General features: G+C 46.3%; 1 protein-coding gene across 1 annotated transcript in view; it reads left to right on the top strand.

The window, feature by feature from the left end:
- ABCA3 (ATP binding cassette subfamily A member 3) overlaps nucleotides 1–27,705 on the top strand; it is a 633,557-nt gene that overhangs the window by 466,196 nt on the left and 139,656 nt on the right. Inside the window, exon 20 of the mRNA XM_078663005.1 lies at nucleotides 24,030–24,303. Coding sequence (XP_078519131.1) covers nucleotides 24,030–24,303 — 274 coding nt within the window. The remainder of the gene's footprint in view (nucleotides 1–24,029; nucleotides 24,304–27,705) is intronic.

Here is a 27,705-nt window from a genome sequence, read left to right as displayed (position 1 = left end):
GGGCGTGGCTTGGCCATCTACAGCGTTGTGCTGCGGTGTTTTTACCCTTTTGTCTGCCGTTCGGCTTGGTCCCCTGTCTGGTGTTCCAGAAGGGATAATTTCCTGTGTTGACGGCTTTGTCTGTCCTACTTGTTTCTCCTCTTATCTTCCGGCTGGTCGCACTTCTGCGTGCATCGGTTCTGTCCGGAGCGGTCTCCTTCTAGGGGTCGTTCAGGAGTTTTTCTGGCCTTGCCTTTGTTTTGAGCCCGGCGAAGTCTGGGCGTTCAGTTTGGTGGCGCTTGTCAGCGGCCAGCTGCGCCTGCCTGCTCTTCTGGTTTGCGGCTGGGGGCTTTGGTGTGGGCCCTGGCGCTCCTGCTTCTTGTTCTGCTGGAGCCTTGCGAGAACTACGTCTTTCTTTTCGCGCCTGCCCTTATTGACTGAGGCGCCGATCTGTCTTGTCTGTCTACTTCAGGCTGTGATAGGTTTGGCTGCCCTCTTCACTGTATGTGTTTTCCGGTGGAGGCCTTTATTTTCGTTTCTACCTCTTTTCCTTGGAGTCTTGGGTAGTTCTTCTTCCCCGGTACTCCTCTGTGCTGCCTGTTCCTTTGGAGCTTATGGCGGGGGCCTCTGGTACCTTGACTGGGCTTGGGGTGCACTGCCCCCCCCTTTTGCCTTGTTCAGGCTTCCTCCTGCTTGGTGGGGGCTGGGCTGCCTCTCTTGTCTTTATGACGCATCCCCTGTGGGGGCGGTGTTCCTCCAAGATGGCGAAATTTCTTCTACTTGGGGGGGGACTGGGCTATTCTCCATTTCCGTGTGACTCACCCCCTAGTGGTGATTGGTTGATGATTTCATGGGTACTTCTGCGCCCCTGCACTCTGGTCTCCAGTATGGGGTTTGCTCATGTCCTTCTTCCTTTGGTTGCTTGCACTTCGGACTCCTTTACAGTCCTCGGGGTTGAGGTCCCTTGGCCGGGTCTCGACCCGTAGCTCTTTTAGAAGATTTCTCTCCCTGCTGGTGTTGTCTGGGGATGAAATGTTGTTGCTCTTTCGTTCTGGCCTTGGTGCCCTTCTCTGTTCTTGGCAGTGGTTGCAGACTTCTTCTACTACTGTGCAATTTTTCATATGCTTTCTGCCTCCGGGGAAGGCTGTTGTCTTTGTTTGCAGACTTGCTTTGCAGTAGCCGTGCTCTGTTCTTTCCTTCCAGGACTTTTGGTGCATTGTACCTGGCACTATTCTGGATGGTGCTCTTCCTCACCTTTCGTTTCTTTCCTTTTCTGTTTAGCTGATTTTTTCGCACACTGTTCCCGTATTCTCACAGTTTTTGTTTGTGTTGACTCCGCGTTGTGGCGCGGAAAAGTTCTCAGAAGAAAACTAACGTAGGCGCGCCGGGGTGGGACTTATGTATCCTCGCTGACGTCACGGACGCGGACGACGTCAGGGCGGAGTCACGTGGTGCCGTCCCACCGGCGCTCAGGGATGCTGTGGGAAAAAAGCTTTCCGGATCAAGTCTTACGCCTGGGGATAATTCTACGTTAAGGAATTTGCGGCTAGAATCGTCTCTACCAGATACATAGCTACCGAAGGTAAGTAACTCGTAAGTTTGTCCCCGGAGCACAAAGAGACCTCCTGTGAGGTGTGTTTCGCGTTACGGTTGACATAGACACTTCGGCAGTGAAGGGAGCGTCCTTGGGGGCCACACAAACATTTAGTGATGCACGAGATATCTTCGGGGACCAGTCACCAGACGCCAGTCAAGAGCTGGAAGACTCGGAAGCATAGACGGCTCCACAGATATGCAGATACTGCTGACTAGCAGTGTGAATGGGGAACATCGTTTACAACGCGGTGTTTACACCGCGTTGCTTTTACAACGATGCCATTACAACGCAAGTCGTTACTACGACTTGCGCTGGATGGCGCTGTTGTATAAGGAATATTGTAATTTTATATTCCAACACCTTCCCTTCTGTTACGTGGACTAGTGTTTTAATATAAAATTATAATATTCCACAATCCACGCCCTTCAACGCAAGTCGTTGTAACGACTTGCGTTGTAATGGCAGCGTTGTCATGTACCGCGATCTAAAAGATCGCGTTGTACTGACATACATCCGTGTGAACAGTTCGGACTCGGTACCTGATTCTGTACAGAGGCACATGAGTACATCAGCGAAAGCTGGCCAAAACCCCCACATGTGTTTTTGGAGCACCACTGACTTCGGGTCATGGAGGTGTCAACAGGCACACAAACAAAAGTCCACTACACCTGGAAAGCCTTCGACTAGCGTCAACAAAGTTAAATCGTACAAATGTATTTCAGTGCAGGCACCAAAACAAACTTAATCGGTGCAACCAAAGTCAAGCAAGGACTCGGAGCAAAGAAAATATACCTCGGATTCGAAAAAAGTCGCAGAACCGAAAGAGGGTTGCAAAAGCTTCGGCCTCTGAACCAACAAATAAGCCGCCTGCATCGAAAATCAAATAACGGCAACCTTTAAAAGAGCTCTTTAACGCACTCCACATCCTCAACGCTGAAATATTTAAAGAGTACTACAGAGCCACAGCAAAAACAATTAGCGCCATTCTTTAACACTTGCAAGACAAGTTGGACAAAGGACAAAAGAATGCTTGTACACCCTCATACTGGGAAGCTAGGTACAAAAACACCACCACCTATTTCCCTTGCGCTTCAGAAGAGGACAAAGTCTTTCGAGGAGGATATTGTTGGGCCTCAACCAACCCATTAGCAAAAGAAAAAGAACAGAGGCACAACCCCTATTTCTTTCCCCCCCTTCTCCTCCCTCACCTCCTCCAATTCCTTCTCTTCCTATTCCATCATCTCCTGTTCCAACTTCACCTACTCTACCTTCAAGGCCAGTGAAGGCCCCCTCTCCAGAACACTTCTCTTCTGAGCAACCTTTACCTTCACCAAATCAATCACCTCAAGGTGACCATCAACATGCAGGGTACAATATCCTTTACTTCATAGACCCACAGGGAGGTCCCAATACTGCCCCTGACCCATGAGACATTTATGATGCTGATCCATTGGATGATACTGATCCATGTATCTATCCATCCAAACCCTCGCTACCAGATGATACATCAGCTTATCATGACACCATCAGTAGGGCTGCTCCATACTACAAAGTAAGCCTACACACGATTCCACAGGAAACACTTAATAGGTCACAAAGGAAGGCTCAATCAATCCCTGTGCTTAAAGGTATACTATCATACACACAGGACATATTTAAGTAGCCTGGTAAAACCAGGGTAGTCATCCCTCATATTGAGAAGAAATAAAAGGCGTACCCACTGGACCCTGAGTATATTGAGTACCAAGTTACACCAGATTCACTAGTGGTGCACATTGCCAGAAAACAAGCAAATTCCCAAGGCACAGGGGATGCACCTCCTACAGATAAGAGTAGAAAATATGATGCAGCAGGTAAAAAGGCTGCAGCACAAGCCGTATCGCATATTCTGTGGGACTACTTTCCCAGTCTAATTGGGCCACATGGGATGAAATGCAGGAACTGCTGCAACACCTCCCTAACCAATACCAAGAACATGCAACAATACAGGTAAAAAGGGCAAGGCAATATCTAATGCCACTATACAATGTGCCTTAGACTCCACAGACACAAGCACCCGTGAGTTTAATACTAGTATCCTCATTATGCAGCATGTTTGGTTCATAGTATCCAGGTTCAAACCAGACTTACAGCAGCATCTGCTTAATCTACCTTTTGATGACCAAAAACCGTTTGGACCACAGGTGGATGAAACGCTAGAAAAGCTTGAAAAAGACACGGAAACAGGTAAATCAATGGGGGCCCTACAAACATATGAACACTGTGGTTCCTTTAATAGGGGTCAATACAGAGGTACAGACAGAAGAGGTTCCACCACTGACTCAAGCAATGGCAGTGAGCAGCAGGGTTCCTATCAGAGACAATTTACTAGGGGATCGTTCTATAAAACAAATATAGAAAAGGAGGTAGAGGCTGTGCAACCACTACCAAAACCCTTACCCCTCCAAAGCAGTGACCACCTCCCCCCCCCCCCCCACATAGAACACCAGTCGGGGGAAGGTTACAAAATGTTTATCAACAATGGCAGCATATCACCACATACCAATGAGTGTTATCCCTAATCAAAGATGGGTATTGTTTCGAACTCAAACTCCCAGAAGATTATGGTTATTGGAAACTACATGAAATGTGATGATATATTTGGAAACATTATTTAGGATGGCGTATTTCTCGCAAGCGATATTTTTGCTAACTATATTGTGACATACCGGTTCACCTACTTCAAGGAAGTTCCCTTATGCCAAAAAGGGAAAATTCAGCAGACGAGAAGTGAAACATGAGAAAGCACGTGTACACACACACACACACATGAACACACACACACACACTTACTTCCCTTGATTTTACCAGGTAGGGCCTTATCCAAGATATGTCTTTTTTCTATATGAGTTGAGTCACACACATCCTGCAGCCTTTTATCTCTTGTTGGTTCATCTGGGAGTAATGTGGAACTCTGCTGCGAAATCCTAATACTGCATTTTAACCTCCTCTATATTTTTCTTCCAGTTAGGGAATTCACCCATTTTTTGGGAACAGGTGAGAGGCCGAGACTAGGGATGGGATCACTTACCTACATGGTTATTACCTTACCGTTAGTCTGCAGCTTTATTCTGTCTCCTAATCTCTTCCTGTCCCACCAACTCTGTTTTAGTTGGGAAATTACATTCACCTGCTTCTTTTTCAGGTGAGACTGCTCTCCCACTCAAGAAAACACACAGTTCGAGGCATGTGTGCTGTAGATACACATGCTTTGCATACTACTGCCATCTAGTGTTGGGTCCGGATGTTTGCAAGTTGTTTTCCTCTGAAGAAGTGTTTTCCAGTCATGAGGTAAGGTGACGACTCCTTTCCGTGATAGTGTGCATGGGCATCAATTCCTTTGTTAGATTTTCTTTCCGCCATTGGGTTTGGACGTGGTTTGTGGCACTCCGGTTTTACACCGTTCTTTTGGATCCTCTGTGTGCGCAACACACTGTACCCTCGTCGGTATTGTTTCGTTCGTGTTTGACCATTCTCCGCATGTTGACAAAATAGAAAAGCACTCCATCTTTGGTATAGAAGACATCGTTGGTGGCCTTCGGGCCTAGCCGCGACGGTTGACTTACACTCTTTTCTGTAGTATCCAGTCTTCTGCTGATGGAATGGACTCCGTTTCAATTTTGTCCTAGGTACTACTCCAAGTACCTACCCACCGACCTGCATATAGGCTGCAACTCTTACCTGCCAGACCATCAGGCTCGATGAAGGGACATGCAGAGGCAAAACATCGAGCACACCCTGGATATCTTCGGATAAGATACTGACCACGAGGAAATGGAGGCATCGGCAGCGGAAGGGGAGGAGGTCTTCTCTATCCAAGAATTGGATTCCGAACTAGAAATCGAGCTCGAGTCCCAAGATGTTCCAGCGGGACAGGGTGCCTTGAGTAACAAAGCCCCTTTGCCCCTCAAGATTTCTACCACGAAACATAAGGCTTCTAGGCCACCACGGCCTTCTGGCCATGGTCTGCACCGAGACACTGCTTCCAACGCCCCGCCCTCAGGCTCTGCACCAAAACAGTTAGTCAAGCCTTCCGGCTCGGGAACGAGCAGAGAAAAGTTCCCTTTGACCCAATACTCTTTGGCTCCAAAGGAAAAAAAGGATAAATCCAGCTTGGCTGTGAAAATTCCGGCATTAAAAGCAAAAGATGCACATCATAAGCCTCCAGATCCGATCCTAGAGGTTATACAAAAAAAGCTAGTACCTAAGCAGAAAATCCAAAAACTGGACACATTATTAGTTAAACATGTTACACCTTCTAAATGGAACATTCCTTCAGAGGATTTACGTTGAAAAATCCCTCTAAAGAAGAAGGCCATAGCTACAAGCTCTGTTCAAACCTTTTAGAGATCTCACTATAGGGTTCACCGCATACACAGCCTGATATTGATTACACAGGTGATGATAGTTCACCTCCTACAGATCCATGGAACGATTATACCATTGATCCTTCAATGGGTAATGATCCTGACTTGCACCCTACAAAGCCATCACCTCCTGATGACAACACAGCTTATCAAGAGTTAATTTCCAGAGCAGCATCATACTATGGGGTCACACTTCATAAGGAATCCCTAGAGGAGGATGTCTATTTGAGACCATAGGAACATCACATAGGACAACACAATCTTTACCTATGTTAAAAGGCATCATTATATGTCATTATTATTTTGTAAATTGTAATTGGAACTTAAGTATGTTATAGCAAACATGTGTTAGTAGAAGAGAACATTCAGCACATAATGTTCGCAACAAATAAAAGCAAAATGTATGACTTTATTGGCATAATCTGGTTGAAAATGTCCATTTTTTTAAACGTTGAATTTAATTTAGAAATGTAAAAGCAATTTGCACAGCTGTGCGGAAGGGGGCCACATGCACTATTTCACTTGGAGTAACCCACAAAAGGCATGATGCGCCATGCTGGTGACATTTTTAAAGGCCCTGGACGGGCTCATATTTTAACACTTTTGGTTGCCAAGAAATACATACTTCCCACAACTGTTCCGATTTTTATTAGAGGACAGTTTCTTTTGAATTCCCTAGTTGTATCAAATGCTCGGAAAAGGGCAAATTCCTAAACATCAGTGGATGACCAACCTCCAAACAAGGAGTCTAAGCTAATGGATGCAGCAGGGGAACGGGTAGCTGCACAATCCGCCAACCATTGGCGTATTACTAATTCACAAGGCCTATTAGCTAGATATGACAGAACACACTTGGATGAATTGGAGCAGTTACTTATATATCTCCCAGACGAACACAAGAAAAAAGGCCAAGAATTAGTGTAGGCGGGAAAACTGATATCTAACTCATCTATCAGATGTGCACTAGATGCTGTTGATACCGCAGCAAGAGGTATTAATACCAGCATTCTTCTTAGAAGGTATGCTTGGCTTAGAATCTCTAGTTTTAAACCGGAGGTTCAACAAACAATTTTTAATACCCCCTTTGATTGTTGTGTATCGATTTAGATTCCGTATAAATTTCCCGATTCATGCCCTTATCTAGGTACAATCCACAATGCCCTTATATAGGCATAGAAATCCAGTCCTTATTTAGGCATAGTCCATGCTACCCAAATACAGGCATGGCTACTTACATCCGGTCATTTACGTCACAACGATTTCTTGGAAAACCAAACTCTTATTAGGGTATCCCCTTGCTTGAATATGGATTTCTTTAAGAAACTCATTTATTATGCATAAACATCTATTCCTTAGAGGTTCAGTCATGACGTTCATATGCCCGACTCTTACGTCAATACTGACATTCCTAAACACCTTCAAGGTATAAATATAACTTCACTTGCTATGGGAAAGCACAGTGTGGTTTCGTGCAGTGTGACTACCTACTTGCACAACGCAGCTCGCCACAGCAAGTACCGAAGGAAGCCAACTCCCTAGCTGATGCACTGACCAGACGCTGTCATCCTCCTAACGAGAATCCAGCTCCAGTGTTTCTGACTCCCCTTGCAGGGTGTTCGGAAATCGAGTCCCGGGAAAGAGATACCAACCTCTCTCATTCTAAGGTATGGAGCTGATTAGAACCTAGAGAAACCTTTGGCAATCCTTGGCTAAACTAAACCTATGCTAAACCAGCACCTACTTCTTCCCTTGTACTAGACCTAGGTTAGGTACATTGGGGTTGGCGTATTTTAGAAGCACCAGTTGAGTATTTTAGCCTGTGTTATTTATGTATGTATTTTTATATATGTCATAGCAACAGACATTGCTATTACAGTATTATTTTATATTCGTGTTTACGCCATACTCATTATGCTTCACATTCTGTCAAACGTTTGTAGCAGTTCATATCTCTTGCATGAGAAAGAAGACTGTTCAATAAACCCTATTTATTGAAACGCCTGTCTCTCTATTTTTATGCAACTCTGTAGAAACGAAGCATGCACCATTGACTGAGTGAAATAGTTATCTATTGTTTCCACTACTCTGAAGATATTGTTCAACTCTAAGGGAAACAAAGTTGTCACGTTTATGCTGTTGTCAGAGACTAATCCCTTCTTGTTCATTCGAGAAAGTTTCCAGTGACCTCTAAGTTACCCGGCACACACAATTAAGTTTAATGTACTCGATAGAGACATACTGATCTCAGTCCTATGTCAAATCTATAGTGTATATTATTCCTATGCGCAGAGCCTATTAGGGATATAGGAACTACACTACATGATAAACAGAATATTTTTGGACCACAAGAAGATGAGTCACTGGAGAAAATGAAAAAAAACACAGAAGTGGCAAAATCAATGGGGGCCCTTCAGTCACCATCTAATAGAGGCTCCTTTCGACGCTCATTTTACAGAGGATGATCCAAAGGTAATTCCTCAGATCCAAATGTGTTGTCATACAGGTTAAACTCACCCTTGCCATCAAGAGGATTTTATAAAGGTCGTTAGAGAGGGAACCATTTCAACGGCAGAGGAAAGGGTACACAAACATGTACCTCTCCATCTCCCAACAAACAGTGAGTTGCTCACAATTCCCCCTGACCATTTTACACCTGTCGGGAAGATTACAACAATTCTTTCTCATTTGGCAATCCGTAACATCGGATAAATGGGTATTAGACATTATCCAACATGGTTACTGCCTGGAACTTACCAGCAATCCACACAGTATTCCACCTCGTACTCTCAGAATCTTGTTACAATACCAGCAGCTCCTCATCCAAAAAGTGTAAGCACTTCTAACTTAAGGAGCTATAGAACCAGTTCTTTTACAACAAAAAGGGTCAGGAATTTACTCCCTTTACTTCGTAATTCCCAAGAAAGACAGGTCCCTAAGACCAATCTTAGAACTTAGACCAATAAACCTATGCATACTGTCAGAACACTTCCATATGGTTACCCTTCAAAAAGTGCTTCCACTTCTACAAGGTGACTTAAAGGACGTAGACCTCCATATCCCAATCCACCCAGCACATCGCAAATACCTCCGATTTGTGATAGCAGGAAATCACTATCAATTCAAAGTACTCCCATACGGAGTGACTACTGTACCCAGAGTATTCACAAAATGTCTAGCAGTAGTAGCAGCTCATTTAAGAAGACAACAAATTCATGTTTTCCCATATCTGGATGATTGGCTCATCAAAGCCAACACACAACAAAGGTGCTTACAACACACTCAAAATACCATAAACCTTCTCCATCAACTGGGATTTACAGTCAATGCACAAAAATTCCATCATCCCTCACAACTGCAAACATATCTAAGGGCAACGCTAAACACTCACACAGCTCTAGCCTCTCCAAATGCAGTCAAAATTCATACGTTTCAAACTTTATTACTACAGTTTCAAAATAACCAATACCTAACAGTCAAAACTTTCATGCAACTTTTTGGAATGATGGCTTCATGCATTGCAATAGTACCTCACACAAGATTACACATGCGTCATCTACAGGAATGCTCAGCATGTCAGTGGAATCAATCACAGGGTCAAATAACAGATCGAGTGTTGGTAGAGAGCTGCACTCATCACACTCTGCAGTGGTGAAACACACAAAACCTATCAAAAGGGCGGCCCTTCATCGAACCCCCATTCCACAAGCTGTGCTAACAGCAGATGCATCTCTCACAGGGTGGGGTGCACATCTCCGCCATCTCACAATTCAAGGTCTATGGGACACCAAGCAAAAAATTCCCCACATCAATTACTTGGAGTTTCTATCTTTTCATTTTGCACTGAAAACCTTTCAGCCTCACCTCATAGGGAAAGCTGTCCTAGTCTGCACTGACAATTTGACAGCCATATACTATGTACAAAAACAGGGAGGGGGACACATTCTCTACAACTGTCACGCCTCTCTCACACCATTTGGCGTTGGGCGATTGTAGGAAGGTTGATCCCTGACTATGGTTGCCCCCAACTTTTTGCCTGGTGTTTTGCTGGTTTTCTGACTTAGTTGACCTGAGGCCCTGCTATTCAGGACCTCAGGCCCACTGCTCTCTCTGTAAAATGGATTCCATGTACCTTAGGTACATATCGAAATTGGATACTGAGTCACCTTATCAGTCCCTGTACAGTGTACCTTAGGTACCCAGGGCATAGGTGTACCCAGGGCCTACCAGGGGCTGCAGCATGTATTATGCCACCCCTGGCTGGCCATCCAAATCTGACACAACTGGCTGCACGACAGCTGGGGCAAGGTGGTGTACTCACCCTTTGCTTTAGAGATAGTATACCTATATCTAACCCTAAAATGGACACATAGATCTCCTATCAGTCACTCCTATGGCAGGCCTTAACAATCCTGAAGGCAGAGTGCTTGGAATCGTGTGAGATGGTGCTCTGGCATGAGCTGAGCCTGTCTGCGGCTTTCGGGATCCATCCCTTAGCCGTTTCCATGATATCGCATACCATATACTCTTAAGTGCATTATAATCCTCGCGGTTATGTGCCAACTCTGGTATCGCTTTATCAAAACATGTCGAGTAAGGTGTCATACGAATTGGAATACTAACCCCTCGCCAATTCTGGCGACGGGGTTAGCATTCCACCCTTCTAGAGGGACACGACATGGATGTAACCCCTAACCCCGGTTAAAGTCAGACAGAGCCTTAGCATCCACAAAATGGATGCTGCCACCGAGACACAAGTCTGCCCTCCTGCTGCTGGGAGTCCTCCCAGAGCAGGAGATAAGGACAAAGGGTTTCCTGCCAGGGGCGGTGCCAGCACCGTCCCAGACAGGGTTTTGTGTATTGTAAGTAGGCAGGGCTTTAGAGGAAGGTGACTGCACGTGGCACCCCGGTGCTCACTGTGCATAGGCTGGCTGGAACCAGTTCCAGGGTCACTCCAGACCCTGTGCTGGGGAAAAGCCCGCCAAGGAAGTGGGTGTAACCACCCCCCTCCTAGTCCCACCCATAGGGCAGGACTTAGTCGCGTGCCAGCCCCTTTTTACAGGATAAAGGTAGAGACTGGCCCCCTTCCAAATCAGATCATCTTTGAATCCTGAAACTACTTTCCACGAAAGGAACTCAAGACTTCTTCCTAAGATTTCTCCCTTGTGACTAAGGAGTAGTCACCCTGCATCTGCAGGCACCATCCAAAGAACACTGCGGTCTGCTGCAAGTCTCTCCTCCGGATCAAGACTGCCCAGCTCGACGAGAACCGGCTTCCCTGGCACCTCTGACCTCTACCTGCATCATCAGTCACGCTGAGATTCGTGGGTGTGACGAGACCTCGAGGGACCGGCCATCTTCAAGACTGCACGACTTCTTTCCAGCAAGCCCGCCGAGTGAATTCCTGGTGAGTGCTTTGGGGTCCGAGAAGCCCCCACCCTGAGCAGCTCCAGCACCGAAGTGCAGCCCCCCAGCATCTCCACGATCTGCGTGGGGCCCTTCTGCTTTTTGCTGCTCACCGCGTTGTTTGGCTACTAGCCCGCTGGCTTGTGGCCTTCCTGACGACGCCCGACGACATTTCTGCTGCTGGTCTGGTTGCTCCAGACTGGCCCTTGCTTCCCTCCATCGGAGAAGTACCCTGGACCCTCCTGGTCCGCCCAAGACGCCATTTTAGGTCCACCGCGTGGGCCTTGCATTTGCCAAGACTTGTTGCCCAATCCTGGGTCCAGCGACGTCGACAGCAAGAACCTTCGTGGGACAGCTCGCACCTCCATCCTGGTCGCCGACAACGCCTCCTGGTCCGAGAGACTGCAGAGCCCAGCAGCGCCCACTCACCTGACTGCGGTGACTTCGCCCGGTGCCATCCTGGTGCCCACTTAATCACTGGCTAGTGATTCAAGAACTTGGTCCCCTCTGCTTTCAGGTTTTCTTCTTCCTTGATCCAGGCTTGGATCCATCGAACTTTTCTTCACTGGTCGCCTGCCAGCAACTTCTTCCTTCCAGGCTCCTGGTCCGGCAACAAGATCCCCGACGTCTTTTCAGACCTATGCAGCTGCAGCCCCTGGGCTAGGTAACTTCGGCACTTCGGTGTCCCAGCATAGCCTCACTATCCTAGGGTCAGGATCCACTGTCGTTTTCTTCCTACCAGGTCGGGTTCGCCCGTGAACACTAACTTTGCCCTTACTAGCCTCCATAGACTTTGTCCCGCATCCCGCGTGAGAGTGCACACTCTGCACCCGAGTCCCCTAGGTCTCCTAGTAGTAATCTAACGATTCCCTAGTCCAGTCCTAGCGATTCCAAAGCCTATTAGAACTGTTACTTACCTGCTAGTAATTCGCATTCCACTTTTAAAGTATATGGTTTTTCGTGCCCCTCGGGCATTTGTGTATAACGTGCTAACTTAAGTATTTTCGTAAGAGTTTTGTTGTGTGCCTAGCACCCTGTCCTCATAAAGAGTACAGGGTTGTTGTGATTCTAATAAATACACTGTTTATTTTCATAACACTTGTGTGGTGTCCTTTCACTGGGTGTTCAAGGGGTAATGTGATGGTAAAACAGCTGGCTTAACACGCCCTCTAGAGTCTTAGCCTTAGACTGCTCGTATCCATGCTACTAGGATAGCTGGTCTATAAGGTTGACTTACAACCAATCATCAATAAGGGTTGTTTGGACTGATATATAGTGATCACTAGAATAGTGAGCACTGCACATCAGGCCAACTTCTCACATTGGTGAGCAGCGGTTGGGATTTGAGCTTGCTGTTGTTTTGCCACACATGCCCTAAGAATATCTTGTGAAAGATCACATAAGTACTAAAGGTACATATAACTTAGCTTAGAATACTCTGAGTTCTACTGAACCAGCTGTTGTAGCTCCTAGGGCCTAGCACACCCTAAACTACAACTCTAGCAAGGGATCAGTAGGCAAACATATAGTGTAGGTAAGTGCACCACTTACACCTCACTAGAAAAGCATGTCGACTCAGGGGGACTCTACTGAGACTCCCCTGGTCAGTGTTGACCCTCCACAGGTCACTTCAAGATATGCAGCTCTCAGTTTTCAGGAGATGAGACAAATCTGTGTCTCCAGGAAACTGAAGCAGGGGTCTAACCCCACCACTCCCTTTCTGATAGGTCTCTTAGAGACATATGATGCCAGAAAGCTTTCTCAGTTACATGAGAACATGCCAGCCTTAGAGGGAACCTCTGGGGATCCAGATCTCCCCAACACTGATTCAGCAGTTGAGGAGGAGGATCAAGAGGTACTCTCTGGGGATGAGGTAGACAAGGGTCTTGAGGTAGTCAGAAGGCTAACTAGGACCAACTTAGACTTACTTGGGCTAGGATCTGGGGGACCCCCAGTACTAACCCGAAGTGGGCCTAACCTTGGAGTTAGGAGAGATAGATCTCTTTCTAGGGACTCCAATAGATCTCTGCACTCTAATGCCTCTTCTCAGGGGAGAAGGAATCCTCCACAGAGGAGATTTACTTCCCCTCAGAGAAGGGAGCATGAGGCTAGGATGAGACAAGCTGAACTGAGGATTGAAAGGGAAGAAATTGCCCTGGCCAAAGAGAAGCTTGCCCTGGCAAGAGAGCAGCAGATGAGTGGGCTAGCTCCCACTGGTGGCAGCAATCTCCCAAGAGATAGAGAGAAGGGTTTAGATACTAAACACCTGACTAAAATAGTGCCCCCCTTTAAGCAAGGGGATGATATCCAGAAATGGATGGCTGCTCTGGAGAGGGCCTGCACTGTGCAGTGCATTCCCCAGAGTCAGTGGGCAGCTATACTGTGGCTCTCCTTTGATGGTAAAGGTAGAGATAAGCTCCTCACTACTAGAGTTGAGGATGCTAACAATTACCAGGTCCTGAAAAATGCACTGGTTGATGGGTTTGGTTTAACCACTGAGCAGTACAGGTTGCTGTTCAGAGACACCCAGAAAACTCAGTCTCAGGACTGGTCTGACTTTGTTGATTGTGCCACTAAGGCTTTGGAAGGCTGGCTACTGGGTAGCCAGGTTACTGACTTCACAGGATTATATAATCTTATTATGAGAGAGCAAGTCTTAAATAATTGTCAGAACCAGTTATTACACCAGCACCTGGTAGACTCTGATCTGACCTCTCCACAAGAATTGGGTAAGAGGGCAGACAAGTGGGTCAGAACCAGGATTAGGCCCAAGAACCAAGGTGGTGACCAGAAAAAGGAATCAACCAAGCCTCAAGAGAAGGGTGGGAATAAATCTCAAGATCAAACCACATCAGGGCCCCAAAAATCCTCTGAGGGGGGTGGGTCCCAGAATCCTTCCAACAACCAGAAGAAACCTTATTGTTATCCCTGTAAACAGGTGGGTCATTTAAAAACTGACAGCAGTTGCCCAAAGAATAACAATAAGGAAAACATACCCCCAAGTAACATTCCCAAACCTCCTGTTACTACTAGTAGTAATCCCCCAGGTGGTGGGAGTGCCCCCAAGAATTTGGGTGCATTTACTTTGGGAGTTCCTGGGGACTCTGGCCTAACCAGGTCCCCAAACTTAGATACTCTTGTCTGTGAAACTGGCATGGGGTTTGCCAACTTCACCACTTGTCCCAACACTTTGGGCAAGTACAGACAGGAGCCCCTCATCAATGGTATAAAAGTTGAGGCCTATAGAGATACAGGGGCTAGCATCACTATGGTGACTGAGAGTCTAGTCCCCTCAAGGCAACTTTTACCTGGTGCCACATACCAGGTGACCAATATTGATGGAGTACAGAGAGATCATCCCATGGCAGTGGTCAATCTCAGCTGGGGAGGTGTCACTGGCCACAAGAGAGTGGCAGTGTCACCAAACTTGCCTGTAGATTGCCTACTGGGGAATGATTTAGAGCTCTCAGCCTGGGCTGAAGTAGAGCAAGAAACCCATTCTAGAATGGTGAACATCCATGGTAAGGGTAGTGGGGCAGTGGTAGCCACAGCCCCAGTCCAAGATATCCTCCCTGAACAGGTCAGGAGGGTTGTGCCAGTCACAACCCAATCTCAGACAACTTCCTTCCCAGAACAGGTTGTCAAGGCTGTGATGGTCACAGCCCACACCCAAACTGAGCCCCCTCCTGAAAAGGTTGGGAGAGTTGTGATGGCCACAGCTCAAACTCAGACAGATGATAGTGTTGTGAAGCCTGAAACTATGGATCACTCCACTCAGACAGAGAGTATTGAGGAGGAAGAGAAATCTCCCTCCCACCAGACTTTAGGAAAGGGTCAGCCTCCTCAGGGAACTGATCTGACCCCTTGTGAAGAAACTGCCACAGAGGTAGTCAGGCCTAGCCTGGCAGAACCCCTGATGTCAGTGGACCCTTCCAAGGTGGGACCCAGTCTGGAGCAGGTAACCTGCCCCTCTCTACCCTGCCTCAGTCAGCCCAGGGCTGTAGAGGTCAGGGAGGCCAGTGTTGGACCCCAAAGGGCCCCCTGTCCAAAAGAATCTCCCAATCAACAGATTAAGGGCACTGAAGCTAGTAGTACTAGCCAAGTGAAAATAAAACACACTCCTGAGGGATCCCCCTTAAAATTAGTTAGGGACCTCCCCCAGATGGACACTGCTGGGCACAGCCAAACCTGGGACCTGAGGGCCCCAGACCTGACCTGTCCCTCCAGTAAGCCAAACAGAGGGACCCAACCTCCAGCTGTAGGTAGCCAGAGGTTGACCCTGAGAGCCCAAAACAACTCAGTCTTGGAAAGAAAGGCCTCTTTGGTGGAAAATGATTGGAGGAAGCTGAGCCCAAAATTAGTGGAGCCTCACTTCAGTATTCCATTTCAGCACCAGCCTTTTTCTTTGACAAAACACACCACAGGTAGAGATTCCCTATGGTGGAGACCCTCAGACACCCTTAGGGTGAGGGATTGCTTAGTGGACCATGACATAGGGGGTAACCATGCCAGTGCTGGTACTTCCTTAAATGGCCACTTAGGCAATATAGGCTTACCTGGACAAGGATAGCCTTATCTCCTTTCGTTTGGGGGGGGGTTATGTAGGAAGGTTGATCCCTGACTATGGTTGCCCCCAACTTTTTGCCTGGTGTTTTGCTGGTTTTCTGACTTAGTTGACCTGAGGCCCTGCTATTCAGGACCTCAGGCCCACTGCTCTCTCTGTAAAATGGATTCCATGTACCTTAGGTACATATCGAAATTGGATACTGAGTCACCTTATCAGTCCCTGTACAGTGTACCTTAGGTACCCAGGGCATAGGTGTACCCAGGGCCTACCAGGGGCTGCAGCATGTATTATGCCACCCCTGGCTGGCCATCCAAATCTGACACAACTGGCTGCACGACAGCTGGGGCAAGGTGGTGTACTCACCCTTTGCTTTAGAGATAGTATACCTATATCTAACCCTAAAATGGACACATAGATCTCCTATCAGTCACTCCTATGGCAGGCCTTAACAATCCTGAAGGCAGAGTGCTTGGAATCGTGTGAGATGGTGCTCTGGCATGAGCTGAGCCTGTCTGCGGCTTTCGGGATCCATCCCTTAGCCGTTTCCATGATATCGCATACCATATACTCTTAAGTGCATTATAATCCTCGCGGTTATGTGCCAACTCTGGTATCGCTTTATCAAAACATGTCGAGTAAGGTGTCATACGAATTGGAATACTAACCCCTCGCCAATTCTGGCGACGGGGTTAGCATTCCACCCTTCTAGAGGGACACGACATGGATGTAACCCCTAACCCCGGTTAAAGTCAGACAGAGCCTTAGCATCCACAAAATGGATGCTGCCACCGAGACACAAGTCTGCCCTCCTGCTGCTGGGAGTCCTCCCAGAGCAGGAGATAAGGACAAAGGGTTTCCTGCCAGGGGCGGTGCCAGCACCATCCCAGACAGGGTTTTGTGTATTGTAAGTAGGCAGGGCTTTAGAGGAAGGTGACTGCACGTGGCACCCCGGTGCTCACTGTGCATAGGCTGGCTGGAACCAGTTCCAGGGTCACTCCAGACCCTGTGCTGGGGAAAAGCCCGCCAAGGAAGTGGGTGTAACCACCCCCCTCCTAGTCCCACCCATAGGGCAGGACTTAGTCGCGTGCCAGCCCCTTTTTACAGGATAAAGGTAGAGACTGGCCCCCTTCCAAATCAGATCATCTTTGAATCCTGAAACTACTTTCCACGAAAGGAACTCAAGACTTCTTCCTAAGATTTCTCCCTTGTGACTAAGGAGTAGTCACCCTGCATCTGCAGGCACCATCCAAAGAACACTGCGGTCTGCTGCAAGTCTCTCCTCCGGATCAAGACTGCCCAGCTCGACGAGAACCGGCTTCCCTGGCACCTCTGACCTCTACCTGCATCATCAGTCACGCTGAGATTCGTGGGTGTGATGAGACCTCGAGGGACCGGCCATCTTCAAGACTGCACGACTTCTTTCCAGCAAGCCCGCCGAGTGAATTCCTGGTGAGTGCTTTGGGGTCCGAGAAGCCCCCACCCTGAGCAGCTCCAGCACCGAAGTGCAGCCCCCCAGCATCTCCACGATCTGCGTGGGGCCCTTCTGCTTTTTGCTGCTCACCGCGTTGTTTGGCTACTAGCCCGCTGGCTTGTGGCCTTCCTGACGACGCCCGACGACATTTCTGCTGCTGGTCTGGTTGCTCCAGACTGGCCCTTGCTTCCCTCCATCGGAGAAGTACCCTGGACCCTCCTGGTCCGCCCAAGACGCCATTTTAGGTCCACCGCGTGGGCCTTGCATTTGCCAAGACTTGTTGCCCAATCCTGGGTCCAGCGACGTCGACAGCAAGAACCTTCGTGGGACAGCTCGCACCTCCATCCTGGTCGCCGACAACGCCTCCTGGTCCGAGAGACTGCAGAGCCCAGCAGCGCCCACTCACCTGACTGCGGTGACTTCGCCCGGTGCCATCCTGGTGCCCACTTAATCACTGGCTAGTGATTCAAGAACTTGGTCCCCTCTGCTTTCAGGTTTTCTTCTTCCTTGATCCAGGCTTGGATCCATCGAACTTTTCTTCACTGGTCGCCTGCCAGCAACTTCTACCTTCCAGGCTCCTGGTCCGGCAACAAGATCCCCGACGTCTTTTCAGACCTATGCAGCTGCAGCCCCTGGGCTAGGTAACTTCGGCACTTCGGTGTCCCAGCATAGCCTCACTATCCTAGGGTCAGGATCCACTGTCGTTTTCTTCCTACCAGGTCGGGTTCGCCCGTGAACACTAACTTTGCCCTTACTAGCCTCCATAGACTTTGTCCCGCATCCCGCGTGAGAGTGCACACTCTGCACCCGAGTCCCCTAGGTCTCCTAGTAGTAATCTAACGATTCCCTAGTCCAGTCCTAGCGATTCCAAAGCCTATTAGAACTGTTACTTACCTGCTAGTAATTCGCATTCCACTTTTAAAGTATATGGTTTTTCGTGCCCCTCGGGCATTTGTGTATAACGTGCTAACTTAAGTATTTTCGTAAGAGTTTTGTTGTGTGCCTAGCACCCTGTCCTCATAAAGAGTACAGGGTTGTTGTGATTCTAATAAATACACTGTTTATTTTCATAACACTTGTGTGGTGTCCTTTCACTGGGTGTTCAAGGGGTAATGTGATGGTAAAACAGCTGGCTTAACACGCCCTCTAGAGTCTTAGCCTTAGACTGCTCGTATCCATGCTACTAGGATAGCTGGTCTATAAGGTTGACTTACAACCAATCATCAATAAGGGTTGTTTGGACTGATATATAGTGATCACTAGAATAGTGAGCACTGCACATCAGGCCAACTTCTCACAGCGATATATCACAAAAATAATCTCCTGGCAGCACACCTTCCAGGCATGCACAACCAGCTTGCTGGCCTCCTCAGCAGGATGCAGCAACAAGTCCATGAATGGAAACTTCATCCCCAAGTTCTCCTTCCATACTTCCAAAAATAGGGATTCCCCCCACATAGCCCTCTTTGCCGCAGCTGAGAACTCAAAATGCCTATACTTCGCCTCCAGATTCCCACACTATCTACCCAAATTGAATGCCCTATGGATGAATTGGTCAGGGATATTTTCTTATGCTTTTACGCTTCTCCCTCTCCTTCAATTTCTGGTTCGGAAACTCAGGCAGGCATCACACACATTAATTCTACTGGCTCCCACATGGTCTTGTCAACTGTGGTTCACACACTACCAGAGCTGTCAGGCGTTTCACACCAAAAGTTGCACCTCACTTCTAACCTTCACACACAGAACCATGGCGAAATCGGACATCCAAACGACAACGAGCTCCCCCTAGCGATTTGGCTCCTTATCGTGTTTGGATACCTTAAATTACCACCAGATTGTATGACAATTCTTAAAGAAGCAAGGATACCTAACACTAGATCCCGTTAGGCAGCAAAAAGGAAACAGTTTGTTATATATCGTAATAACACACGTGATCCGCTAGATGTGTCTGTACAAAATATTATTTGTTATAAGTTGCATTTACCGCCAGTTGGCTTAGCCTACACATCGATTCGACTACACCTTGCTGCAGTAGCTGCATAGCTACAGACCAGACAACATTTATCATTATATAAAGTTCCAGTAATTCAATCTTTTATGGAAGGTCTTAAAAGAATAATACCACCCAGGGTACCACCTGCAACCTGTCTGGAACCTTAACATTGTCCTCACAAGGCTTATGGGTCCACCATTTGAGCCATTACACAATTGTCCTTTACAATTTCTATCATGGAAGGTTGCTTTTCTAATTGCTATCACTTCATTGAGACGTGTTGGTGAGTTACAGGCATTAACCTCAGAAGAACTTCTTTCAACTTCATAAAGAAAGAATAGGGCTTCATACAAACCCCAAATTCCTTCCAAAGTTGTTTCTGCTTTTCATATTAACCAATCAGTTGAGCTACCTGTGTTCTTCCTTCAACCTGATTCAGTAGCTGTAGGAAACTAGCTCTATATATACTACACCAAAGTGAGGTATAGTGTGTATAAAGTCCAAGTGTCCCCAGAGGTAGGTTGAGGTTAAAGTTAGATATAACCTTACTCTCTAATTGTGGTAGCTTGGTGGATCAGTAAGGCAGTGTCAGAGGACAGTGTTAGCATTTGATGTACCCACTCAGTCAGCAAATGAATTCACACACTCAATAACTGAACTGTATGCCAATTGTTTTTGCTTAAAAAAATATACAGTTGTTTATTTTTAGAACCAAGCAAGCCTGGCACAGGTAAGAATTGATTACTTTTCAGTAATAATTTACTTGATTGAATACAGTTCGAAAATGCACTAGAAATTGTACTTGCTTTTATTTGTAGTTAATGTAGTAGATTGCAACACTCTGCAAACACAGTACATTGAAATGTATAGGCTTTTTCAACAAATTGCAGGTAAGCTACTTTTACGTTACTTTTTCTAACTCAGTGCTGGATGCCTAGATTCAGCACTGGGACATTTCCTGGAAACAGGTGAGTAAATGCGTTTTTGTTATTCATGCGATTTTTAAAGAATATTTTCAGATTTCAAAACTCCACACTTAAAAACTTTTTGGAGCTGTAGATTGAAATTAATAGACTTTTTCAACAAATTGCAGGTAAGTTACTTTTGCGTTACTTTTTCTAAATCAATGCTTGATGCCTAGATTCAAAGCGGTACAAAAGGGGCCTAGATTCAGCACTGGAACATGTCCTGCAAACAGGTGAGAAAACACGTTTTGGTTATTTGTACGATTTTTAAAGAATATGTTTAGTTTTCAAAACTCCACACTTAGTCGTTTTTTGGAAGGAAAATTGCCAATGTTATCCTATGGAGGAAAAACAGGTTATCGGTTTGCAGGTAAGTAATTGACTGTGGGAGTTAAGGTTCTGGGGTTAGACTCAGGAGTCCCCCAGGGTCAGTGATGCACTGAGATTGCACCCTCAGCGGCACTAGGGCGGCCGGGTGCAGAGTGTTGTTACCCAATGTTATCCTATGGAGGTTAGGGGGTCTCCGGTTGGTGGCTGCTGGCAAGCAGGCCACGAGGTTGTGGGAACAAAGCTCCTAGGGTTTATCTCAGGGCAAGTTGGAGACCAAAGTAGCACCAAAGGTGTACCCTCAGTGGCACCAGGACAGCCGGGTGCAGGGTGCTGTTTTGAGGTTGAGTGCCCTGTTGTTTTCAATTGAGAACCTCCGTTACAAAGAAATACTGCAGGCTCGGGTACGAGGATCTTCTGGGTGCGACCACCACTTCGAAGGGTAAGTTGGGATGTCGGGGTTGGTTCGGCACCTTTGGTTTGGGCACACAAGGGCGTTGGGTGCAGGGGTGCCTTGGGACGGTGGATTTTCTTACCAGCTCTGGTCGTGGTAGGGTGGGTCCTCTGGATTAAGGCTGCAGGCGTCATCTGGAGGCTTGAGGTAGGTCAGGGGTAACCGGATCTCGGGTTAGGATCGCCTGGGTGACCTCGTAGTGGTGTTTTTCCACTCCAGCTCGGGTCGGGTTCGGCGGGTGCAGAGTGGGCAGGATTCGCGGTCCCTGGCTGCTGCCAGGGGTTGCTGCTTGAACAAGTCCGGTGTTCACTGGAGATTCAGTCTTTGAAGTGAAGGCAGACAAGTCCTCCGGGGTCTTTGAGGTTGCTGGCTGCAGAACACACCGGGATTTCGCAGGAGCAGGTTCGAGGGGAGACAGGCCTGTAGGGCTGGGGCCAAGTCAGTGGGCATCGTCCTCTTGTTAGCTCGGCACGGCTCTTCGGTCCTTCTTCTTATCTTCTTTTTCTGTTGTTGCTGGATCTGTGGAAGCAAGGTTCAGGGTGCCCCCATAATACTAAATTTAGGGGCGTTACAAGTAGGTACGGGCAGGGATCAATGGGTCCTTTCCCTGGGGTGGCTACACCCCCTATTCTGCCACACTCCAGTGGGAGGGGGGGAGGAACCTGTGCCTGGTGGTTGGGTCCCCCATCCTCAAGATTGCAGGGACTCGAGGTTGTGCTTCACCTCGCCTTCCCCACCTGAGGGGTGGAGTTGGCAGAGGTGGGCACACCTCTCTTCCTCACTTGTTTTTCCCGCCGGTTCTCCCGCCCAAAGTGGGGGGTAGAACCAGTGGGGACCAGTTACTGAAAGCAGCAAATGCTCTGGAAAGGGCTCACAAAGGGGGCATGCCTTTGAAGCTTCACCTTCGTGAACTCTGCCCATCCTGGGGGAGGAGGCTTAGCACTTCGTCCCAGGATGTGCATTGTTTCAGGCCACGAGAGCAGCAGCTCTCGACCCAGGGGTCCAGAAACATGTCTGTTGGTGGCAGCCTAAGCAGCCACTTGGTCAGGTCACTAGAAGTTGGTCGAGTTTCAGGGGGCATCTGTAAGATGCCCTCTGTGCATTTTACATAAAATCTCACACTGGCATCAGTGTGGGTTTAATGTGCTGAGAAGTTTGATACCAAACTTCAGAGTCTTCAGTGTAGCCATTATGGTGTTGTGGAGTTCGTAATGACAAACTCCCAGCACCATATACTCTTAATGGCAGCACTGCACTTACAGTGCCCAGGAATGGACTTGGGCACTGTAGGGGTACAGGGCTCATGCTCCTGTATCCTCACCACTTACATAGGGCACCGAGCTAGAGAGGTGACTGATGTATGCCAGGGCAGTGGTTTATGGGCATGGGACACAGGGATATGTGCCATGTCGATTCTTCTCTTTGTTTCTTCGCCAAGACAAGCAGCCTGCAAAGGCAGTGTGTGAGTGTCAGGGTACAGGACCTCTAAGGGTGGCACAATAAGTGTTGCAGCCCTTAGAGGCTTTCTCTGGTCACATTGCCCTGGGCACCTGTGGTACCATTTACCAGGGGCTGACATGTGGCCAGAGATGCCAGTTGGGTTTAGGTTTCAATGCAGTTTTGGGGAAGAAACATAGGCCCTGGGTACCTGATTAGCAGGAGCCCAGGGCACACTCAGTCAAAGAACATCAACAATTCAGCAACAAGTGGGGGCATACCATGCAAGAAAGAGGGCACTTTCTCACAGTAGCAAAAAGCGCTTTACACCCATTGAATGTTAAAAGAGCACTATTTTACTATATTGATAGAACAAACGATTTTTGCAAAACTCAAAACATTTTGTTGCGTTTGCTCCACCTCATAAAGGAAATCCTATCTCAAAATCGGGTATTTCTAGATGGATTGTTAAATGTATTCAAACTTGTAACATTAAAGCTAAAATAACTTTAACTATACCTCCAAGAGCACATTCTACTCACAAAATAGGAGCACATATGGCCTTTGTAGGCAACATTCCCATAGCTGACATATGTAAGGCAGCTACATGGTCTACAATACACACATTTACAAAAAAAAATTATTGTGTGGATGTATTAGCACGTCAGCAAGCTAATGTAGGACAAGCAGTGCTAGAACACTTTTTCAAACAAACTGTAACACCCACTAGTTAGTTACCGCAATGGAAGAAAGCTGTTATACAATCTATGCAAAGCATGTGTATCTACAGCACACATGCCTTGAACGGCTTATGTTACTTACCCTGTAAGCATCTGTTCTTGGCATGTAGAGCTGTAGATTCAAAGGCGCTCTCCCTCCTCCCTGGACACCAGTGGTTATTGCAGTTCTTATTACTTTCATTATATACACATGGACATCTCTGTACTAAACTTACTCCATTCTCAACCTCTTGCGGGAAAACAATCTAACAATGGTGTCGATGCCCATGCGCACCATCACCGAAAGGAGGAGTCACCTTACCTCATGACTGGAAAAGACGTCTTAGAAGGAAAACAACTTGAAAACATCCGTACCCAAAACTAGATGACTGGAGTATGCAAAGTATGTGAATCTACAGCTCTACAAGCCAAGAACAGATGTTTACAGGGTAAGTAACATAATCCTTGCTCTGTAAGAACAAATATGAAATGGCAGGCTAGAGACAGGCATCGGAGTACAGTCTTGCAAAGCAGGTTTCAGTCCTGCCATTAACTAACAGGACACCTATGATCTGGGAAGAGGGTAGAATTTTACAGCTGAGAGGAATGGTGTGGCAATAAAGATGCGTTATATTATAAATAAATCAGATTACATTGTTTAGCTGTATTGAAAATGTGTCACATTTACATGTAGTCTTTTTTTTCCAGGTGACTTGGAGGAATATATTATTGGAAAGGCCTCAGAGGAAGGTGGGGCCTTCAATGAGCACTGTGTGGCTGCAGCCTCTTTTATTGATCTTGGTAGCACCACCATAATAACCGCCTTTTTCAATAACCAAGCTTATCATTCTTCTGCCTCTGCTCTTCTTTTGGCCGACAACGCCATCTACAAGCTGCTGGCTGGACCCAATGCCTCTATCTCCCTCACCAACTACCCACAGCCACGGTCCACAAATGAGACTGCCAAGGACCAACTCAGAGAGTAGGTCGTTTCACGTTATTTGTTTTATGATGGCAATCAATTACTTGTAGTCTTAGGAGGCAACAGTCACATGGAGTGGCAGGGGTAGTGCAATAATTGTCCCATTATAATACAACTGATAGCCCTAGACAATTGAACATCTTTTGGGACTTTACTTCTTCTGCAATTAGACTATAATGATTTGCAGCTGAAACCAGAAGCAGTAAGCATGGCTTTGAGTTTCTCCTATCCACTCCCATTCTTTCTGACCTTACCAGGCCCTCATTTTCTCCCTGTCTCGCAAAAATGTTTTCAGTAAGAAAAGCTTTAGTGCAGTCTGTGTTTAGTATGCAGCAACTACCCAGTTAGTGTTTTTGCCTTCCGTACTAAGGTATTCTCATTGACACTACAATCTCCATTACAGTGATAGATGTGCTTTAAAAATAACATAATAATAGTAATATTCCAGAAATTAATCATGAGGGCATGATCATTTTAAGCCAGTAACAACGTGATTGGAATTTTATTGACTGCTAAGGTATGTGTTTTGAAAACAGACATGGTTGTGGGCATTTGCAAATTTGTTTTAAACATTATGCAGGTTAAAGATAGTAAAGAGCAGCAGAGTATGCAGAGCAGAAATATTGAGCAGTAAGTAGTTGCTGTTACATGGCGTAGCTTCCATTGAAAATCCATCTTGGGGTGGAGTAGAAACTGATTCAGATCATTGTACTTGCCCTGCAAATTGAAAATGGACCATTTAAGATCAGCCGGAGTAGGTGAGGGTGCACCACTGGTAGATAGTTTGCAGGTGCAACTATGCTGTTCAAGGTGGCACTTGCATTATATATTGCCAAGAAGGAAGAAAGTGCAGATTATTGGACTGATAGCTGTGAATGGTGGTGAGTTGCTGTTCTACTAGATGTTTGGGTACCCAGAGCAATTGAAAGTTTGAAGGCAGCAAAAATTAGAGGAATTTATAATCTTAATATAATAATTGTATAGCCCCTGCCATGTCAGAATGTGATATAATTATTTTTCTATGCAAGTTCCCATTGCATCCTCTCACACACTTGTTTAGATCCTAAGTTAGTTGTAGAGTGATGGTAATATTTCAGACCTTTGCTGAAACAGCTTTTTGTAGGCGTGTGGCTCTGTAATTCAGCTATAGTCTTGGGGGCAAAAACAAACATGTAAACCATTTAAACTCAGTCCCAAACTAGTAGAGATAGTGTAAAGAATCACTGCCACAAAAAGCTGTGGCGGTAGGTCTTTACAATGACTCTTTCTAAGGTTTACCGTTTTGGAACAAAAACCTCAACATCACTTTGGAAAACTATATTTGGGCTTTTCCTGAGGAACCCTGTATTTTTAGCTTGACAGTAATGTGGGCCCACTGGAGGTGCATCTTTCTATTTTTGACTTTGGTTCGACGGAGCCACTGGCAGGCAGTGTTCTATGGGTGAGAGAGATGCTTTGACGAATGTTTGACTACAAGTGCTCCTCCCCTCCTGTGTTGATGCTCATGGGGTCCAATTAGGAAACCTATAATATTGTCAAAATTAGGAAATTGTATATTCACTGTAATAAAGAATATTACCAAGTAGGTATCGAACGAATGTCTTGCACAGAAATATATTAAAGTGATATACAAAATAGGCTAACAGCACTACGCATTAGTCAGAGTGGTATCAGGGATCATTGTATTTGGATCTGGAGAAGAAGCTTAGGGGTAGGCTTCGAAACATGTCGACCAGCGAGGGAGCTGCTCATTAAAGTTTTTTTTTCCTAATTTTTTTCCTTGTTTTTCATCAATACCAGCTATAGGGAGCACTAAAGTTTAGTTTTTCCATAAAGCCAGATATTTTTTAAACTCACTATTTCGTGACCCTTTCACTCTCATACCAATACACATATTCCACTTCACTCCATAGTGCTCCCACGTATTCATCGGTCGTAACAGGCCCCGTCCTGCAGCGGGGCGGGAATCATCCGATGATGAAGCATGCCACCAAGGGACCTTTTGGTGGGTGAGGGTTATTTTAAAAAAAAGTTATTGCTTTCCCTTGATAGTAACCAAACGGTTCACTTGGGTTTATTCACTTTTTGGAAGGTTAGGCACTTTATTTTGTAAATTCGGAGTGGTCTCTTTTTGTTTTTTTCATAACTTACAGAGCAGATTGAGTCCACGACTGATGTATCTCCTCACTCCCTTCTTTGTTTTTTGATATTTTTGACATTGCCAACATGAGAACTGTGTTCCCATGTCAAAAAACAACCCAAAGTGTACCTTCTTTTTGAGTGAGGACAATTCCCACGCCCTTAAACCATGCTATGCTGTGACTCACAGCAGTGGCACCATGATTCCAGATCTGAGGCAAAGACCTTTTAAATTATATTCCTATTAGGTGGCTGCCTTCCTGTTTTCCCCAGTAAAGACCATCCTTTTCACATAACTAGAGTCCTTTGTCTTTATTGTGTCCTGCCCTCCCATGTACGATGTATGTTGTGCCTATAGGGTACTGTGTGGTTCACAGGTGGACTTGGGCATGGTGGGATCTATATGACACAGTGTCTGTTTGGGTTTTAGACAAAATGGTCCTTTCCTTTATATCAGGTTGGCGTTTGAACATATCCACAAAAAAGAAATCCCTCATTTCTACAACACCCATGTTGAACAAATCTTCTAAGGCCTCTCTGAAACATTCCTTAGCCAGGGCCCTGATCTGTTTAAATCAGGAATTAAATGTAGGGGTGTATGGAAACTACAGACTAAAAGATGTTGTAGCTTACAAATTAACAATAGGAGATGCCTTACGTAAACAGCCACCAATAGCCTGTTGGTAAATGTCACCAACTGGCTTCTCTTCTCATCATGTGCGTCATGTGTTCTCTTATGTATGCAGGAATGTGTATATATAGGAGAACACATGATGAGAAGAGAAGCCAGTTGGTGACATTTACCAATAGGCTATTGTGGCTGTTTTCATCAGTTAGCTTGACAGTAATGTGGGCCCACTGGAGGTGCATCTTTCTATTTTTGACTTTGGTTCGACTGAGCCACTGGCAGGCTGTTTACGTATATAGATAGATAGATAGATAGATAGATAGATAGATAGATAGATAGATAGATATCTATATATATTCACTACAAAAACAAAGGTTACAAGGACGTTATAGTTAGGGTCAGATTTTACTAATATAAAACAAGAGAAATTCAGCCGTTCTAGTTAGCAGAGTCATATATAACTTACGCCCCCGTATTGCACTTCTTACGACCTTACATATTACATCACTCATGACATGGTCAGTGACATCACTGATGACATAGTCCACAGAATCTTTGACGCACTCACTCACACCCCCATATAACCTTTCATACACCCACTCCAACTTTCCACACTACCATTCTCAAAACAATTG

The sequence above is a fragment of the Lissotriton helveticus genome, chromosome 10 (genome assembly GCF_964261635.1).
Source record: "Lissotriton helveticus chromosome 10, aLisHel1.1, whole genome shotgun sequence".
NCBI lineage: Eukaryota > Metazoa > Chordata > Amphibia > Caudata > Salamandridae > Lissotriton > Lissotriton helveticus.
The sequence above is the reverse complement of the archived record's forward strand: the minus strand, read 5'-3'. Positions and strand labels throughout refer to the sequence as shown.